Genomic DNA, 5,655 nt, shown 5'->3' on the forward strand with positions numbered 1-5,655 from the left:
GGAGAAGAGACGTGTTAGAGCAGGCAACCAGTTGCACCTGAAAATATTTAGGATTCATGCATGTGATCTTATCATTTAAATGTTGTTATTCAAATCCTCACATGTTAGGTTTCCTGTGTAAGCAACTTTCATGCTGCTTTATTCTTATGCAACAGCATTAGTAAAATATGGCAAATGAGCAAAGTGGTTGGAAAACAAAAATCGTTATTACACAGGCAATCTGTTGCCTAAAGATGACATGACACTGGTTATTCAGTCTGGATTAACGTGCCGACTTTAAGCTTTTAATTCATGTTCTTGTTTTGTGAGAAACAAATTCATGCTTGCGAGGGACATAACAAAACAAAAGAGTTGGAATCATGATATGTAAACGTTTTACACAGAATTGTTACTGTAAAATTAGAATTTAACTTCAAGTGACATGAGCTCAAAAGAAGTTTTGTGCCATTAAAATAAACACATAACATTTTTAAATCAAAAATAAATTCTGTATGCTGGTTTTGCTATTTTTTTTTTATCCAAACTGGAAAGCTATGGACATTTGTTACTCTGAAATAAAACAACTTGGACACATTTAAACTGAGATCTCTCAGAGTAAAATACATGCTGGAAAACTGCAACATCTGCCGCAGGACTCATAGTTTTAATGTGCAAACTTTATTAATATTTTAATTTAGTTGTTAAAAATAAATTAAAAACTTGGACAGCACTAAATGCATGCTTGATTTGATTAGTAAATTGCTATTAAATTCTAAAAACAAAACCACATTATTAAAAATGATCTTTTAAAAGATATTTTGTCTTTATGATTAAGTAAATGAAAGTGGAAACACTGTTCGTGCTCTGACTAAATGTAGTGGTCACCACAGCAAGTGAACTCRCATGCAAGATTTGGCAAWTGTTTTTCTGCTGGATGCCTTTTCTGATGCAACCTGGATTCAAACCTGCAGCCTCAAGATTACAAAATCGACCACAGAGCTACAGCAGCCATAAACAAACAAAAACCAACAAGAAGCCTTAAAATCCCAGAGAGACAGAAGCATTGCAGAGGGGCTGACAGCACAGAACACAAATGTCTGATGAGCTTTTGCCCTCYAGGTGTCAGTAAAGGAACACAGAAGCTCATGGCTGCAGTCATGCGGAAAGAGCTGAGGCAGAATCAGCTGCTGTTTTCAGGAGATCATTGATCAACAACCTCAGCTAATCAATAGTTTTTATTAACTAGTTACACGTCAATGCAAACACAATCCATAACATGTGATGAACCACAGCTCATCAGAGGAGAGCTGCTGCTTTTGRCTCCAATCAATGAGAAAATGTCAGCATAAAGGAATAGTTTAGTCTGTTTTAACGTTAAATTGCATATCTTACCTGTTGAGCTAAGATGGAGACAAATCTTTCTTTCAGTGAAGCTCTTTAGTAAACATATTCTCTGATATTTTTCTCCATGTCAAACACATAACTGTTCAAATAATCTGATTCATTTTTTTTCCACCATGAACCTCTGATGTGCTAAACCTTAAAGACTTTTAGCACTTTTACCTTCATTATGAGAAGTGAGGTGTGAAGAAAAAAAAAGGTATATCAAAACATATTTACCAAGCATTTAACAAGATCAATGCTGCAGATTGATATAAGTATTTATTTCTCATTACATAAAATTAAAGCATTCTGGGAGTCTGAAAAAATACAAACGTTTTTTTTTTACAACTGTGAGTTCAACAAATGAATTGGATCTCATTTCAATCACTTTAAATAAAATAAATTAGTACCCCCATAAAGAWGCTGAGTCGTAATTTGAAAATAGTCATTTATCTCAGAATTTTGAAAAGCTAAATATGCTATAGAAATTAGGCATAATCTTATTGTCTAGCTCATCATTGGATTTCATCAACATTACATGAAGGCAACAAAGGAGAAACCTCTTTGTGTGTTGAATCCATCCCTGCACAGATGTTATATTACTGAAGTGATGGGTCTGTCTTTTTAATTTAAGCACCCTTATAACACCTGTGGGGGCAGGCTTTACAAATATAGACATGTTTATATGAAAATAAAGTGTTTTGAATAACACAGAAAATACATTTTATTGTAAAGTTTTGTTAAGTGAGGAAAAATTATATTTTAATGTGTGAACAATGTAAAAGAACTAATACATATGAGACGGGTTCTGTTTGCAACATGTAACTTAGTTTTCCCTCATTCATTCATGTGCATTAAATATCATTATGTTTTATATTTGGTTTATTTTAGCTTTTAAAGCTTGGGCTGCGGTCAGAACACTCACTTCCTCAGGAAACACTCTACAGTTTTATATATTTACATTGAGTATTTTTGACTTCTGTCAACAGGTTTAGATATATTAGACCAAAAAAGCTGTTTTTTATTTCTGCACACATCGCACACAGTATGTTTTCATTTTACACATTTAACAACATGCTTACTAGCTCATTCACTTATGGACATTTTAAGGTAAAAAAAACCCCGCATTTGATAAATACATATATAAAAAAGAAGCATCCTGATAGTGGCATTTGTTGTTTAAGAATCCTGATGTAAGGTTKTATCGGTATTTTTCAAACAAATGTGTCTTAAGTTGTAAGATTTTGAAAATCACACCAAACAGGATGTTGCTTTTTGATATAAAAAGAAAATTACAAGGAGGTTGATATAAAACAAAGCTTCTCTTGTCTTCATTCTGTTGTCTTTAATTCTTTGACATCATTTTCACAAACTCTGCAAAGACAATCAAGAAACATTCTGATCAGAAGGTTTTAAAGAAAAAAATGAAAACAAGCTTGTGAAGTGAAACACACTAAATGAATTTTATTTTGAAATAAAATAYGGTTTATAAAGCTTTGTCTAATTAACAGGTTTTATGTAAATAAAATTAAAAAAGTTTTCTTGTCAGTCTGTTAAAGAAGAAAAAGCCAAACAATGCTAATAAAGTTATTTATGGCTTCAAAGTTACATTATCGTTCTGCTCTAAAACCCTTACAATGTTTTGCATAACTACATATTACATTGTACTTCCTCCTTAAGCCCCATTAATGATGTAATTTCACAGAACAATCCTCGGACTCRGTGACACCAGGAGGTTACGTAAGCCTGAGTCTCTGAGTCTTTGTGTTTTAGCTCACCTTCAAAGTCAACTTTTCCATCTCCGTTGTTGTCAACTTCTCGGACCACTTCATCTATTTCCCTTTTGCTGGTGTGTTCGCCCAATAACTTAATCATGGCGAACCTCAACTCCTCAGACGTGATGGCTCCGTCACCATCAATGTCAAACTACARGAGATGGAAACAGCAGCTTAAAAACAACAACAAAACGTTTTTGTCATTTTCAATTTGATGTTCTGTCAATAGTTAGCTGCGACATCACTCACAGAGCACATAGGGGGAAAAAAAGGGGACGGAGTTTAAAAAGCACTAACTACTGATTAAAAATAASCAGACTATCCCTTTAAGCTCACCTCTTTGAAAGCATCTTTTAGTTCCTTCAAACCGATCATCCCGGCTGTTTCATCCAGAAGTTTGGGAGTCATTAAATCCACAAAGTCCTCAAAGTCCACCCGTCCCCCCACTAAGAGACAACCAGAAGTATATAAAGTACTTGAAAGTAAGAAGCAAGTAAAAGTAAAAATAGCTTAACAGAAAATGTCTTTGGTAAAAAAAAATAACTTCACGGATCAGAAAAGTACTTAAGTCATAAAACTGCTCATGATATTTGGGGAAATAAAAGTAAAAATAAAAGTACTTCTGACTCCTTTCATCATGAGTTCTGGTCATATTTAAATTCCTAAAGTGTTATATTTTAAAGTAAAGCAGTAAAAGTATCATTTTCATGTGTTAAATGTAACAATAAAGTAAATGTACTTTGTTACTATCTGGAGACAATGCAGCAGCAACATATATTTATTTTAACATGAAAACATCTGTATTTATTGTTTTTTAATCATTTATCTGAATGAACTGTGTTGATGTTATTTTTGACTGAGTATGGAGAATACAAAGAAATACACTAAACCAATGTAATTATTGTCAAATATTATTATCATAATTGCTTTATTTAATGGCAAAATGTGCACAATTTATGTTATAAACCCTAAAGATGATTTACATGCAGTTAAACTCTGGATTATTTAAATATTGGATGGTAAAACTCACAGTTCATGTTGATGGTTTGGCCCAGTTGGATCAGTTCCATTTCAGTCGGCATGTAGCCCATCGTTCTCATCAGGTTCCCCAAGTCTTTACAGGTGATGAAGCCATCTTTGTCTTTATCAAACTCTACAAAGGCTTCTTTTAACTCTATGAATCATACATAGGAAAGTAAACTAAATCGTAAAACTTTGCATGTGTTGGTTTTACCTCAACAAAGCTGAAACATGAAATGTACCTTCTATCTCGTCATGGGTGAGATCTCGTGACTGCAAAACAAAAACAATACATTTATAAGTAGTGCTCGATATGCAGTTTGTCACAGTTTGGTAAATCCTGCCAAACAAACCAGAGCTGATTTTATCTAGGTGTTTTTAAATGACATGTTCATACTAATGAAGCATTTCATGTAATAAAATTGATTCCAGTTCATAAAAGAAGCCATTTTTCTAAAAAGTTGATTTTCTTCATAGCGTTGCTATTGTTGTGCCAGTATCTTGTAAATAAATTTTCAATCTACTCTATATTGGTTTGAATTTAAGGCAAACATACTTTTTGTCTTGTTGCTTTCTAATAAAGCATTTAGGATTACCATAATCTGGATGATTGAAAAGCTACACCAGCAGAGTTTAACTTTCCTAAGCGCTGCAGAACAAAAATCTCTCATCATAATTACAGAAAATGTTCCAGGTGAACCTGAAAATAAATCATAAAATCTAAAATCTGCTCAGAAAACTGTTAGGATCAAAACATGTAGTAAATATATATATTTAAAACCACGAATCATCAAAACACACAGACTTACTTTTCTTCTCTTTTCTCCTCCTCTAAGAAAGATGCAGGGCTGTTTAAAGTTCATGCTGAGGCTCAGTTACGATCCCTGTCTATTAGGCCTCTTGACTTAATACAACCTGTCCTGCCTTACATGCCACCAGCCCAGATCTGCTGGGTTCCTTGTTGAGTATGAGCCTCTTTCTGCGGATGAACTGGGATCAGAAATGAACCGTTCATAGCTGCGATGTGGGATGACGTCTGGACTGGATTATCGTTTCAGCTTTGGTTCAGAGAGGAAATAAAGGCTTAATGTTGCCCATAATGGCTCATAGTTAATAATTAATGTTTCTGGAATTATCCTTTTTTTATTGATACATTTAAATTTAAGTGACTATTGTAACTGATTATAAAATAATTTTAACCATTATTGCTGTAAATAAATGTAATGAGTTTGACATGTCTGGAATAAAATCATAAATCAAATAAAAAAAATTTGCTACAACACTTTCAGGCTCATCATTTATAAAATGTAGCTTTTTGCATCACATTTTGAAACAAATGAAAACTTAACTAATCACATTTTTCACATCCGATAATGTCATAAATATCTGAAATTAGTTACTTATAAAAGTTTTATAAAGTCCAATAGACAAGGAAACAAATTGTGTTGTTTATTATATTTTATTCTACACAAATTATTTACAAAAGCATCACTAATCA

The 5,655-nt window shown here is 33.0% G+C and overlaps 1 protein-coding gene across 1 annotated transcript; it reads right to left on the reverse strand.

The window, feature by feature from the left end:
- Positions 1–371: 371 nt before the first annotated feature.
- LOC106536784 (calcium-binding protein 5) lies at positions 372–5,159 on the reverse strand. Its single transcript, XM_014034109.1, has 6 exons — positions 4,967–5,159; positions 4,400–4,430; positions 4,168–4,311; positions 3,474–3,583; positions 3,141–3,288; positions 372–2,736 (listed from the first exon to the last, which is right to left on the reverse strand). The coding sequence occupies exons 1-6, from the start codon at positions 5,018–5,020 to the stop codon at positions 2,708–2,710; spliced, it is 516 nt and encodes a 171-aa protein (XP_013889563.1). The 5' UTR covers positions 5,021–5,159; the 3' UTR covers positions 372–2,707.
- Between the last annotated feature and the right edge of the window lie 496 nt (positions 5,160–5,655).

The sequence above is a fragment of the Austrofundulus limnaeus genome, unplaced genomic scaffold, assembly GCF_001266775.1.
Source record: "Austrofundulus limnaeus strain Quisiro unplaced genomic scaffold, Austrofundulus_limnaeus-1.0 Scaffold1973, whole genome shotgun sequence".
Taxonomy (NCBI): domain Eukaryota; kingdom Metazoa; phylum Chordata; class Actinopteri; order Cyprinodontiformes; family Rivulidae; genus Austrofundulus; species Austrofundulus limnaeus.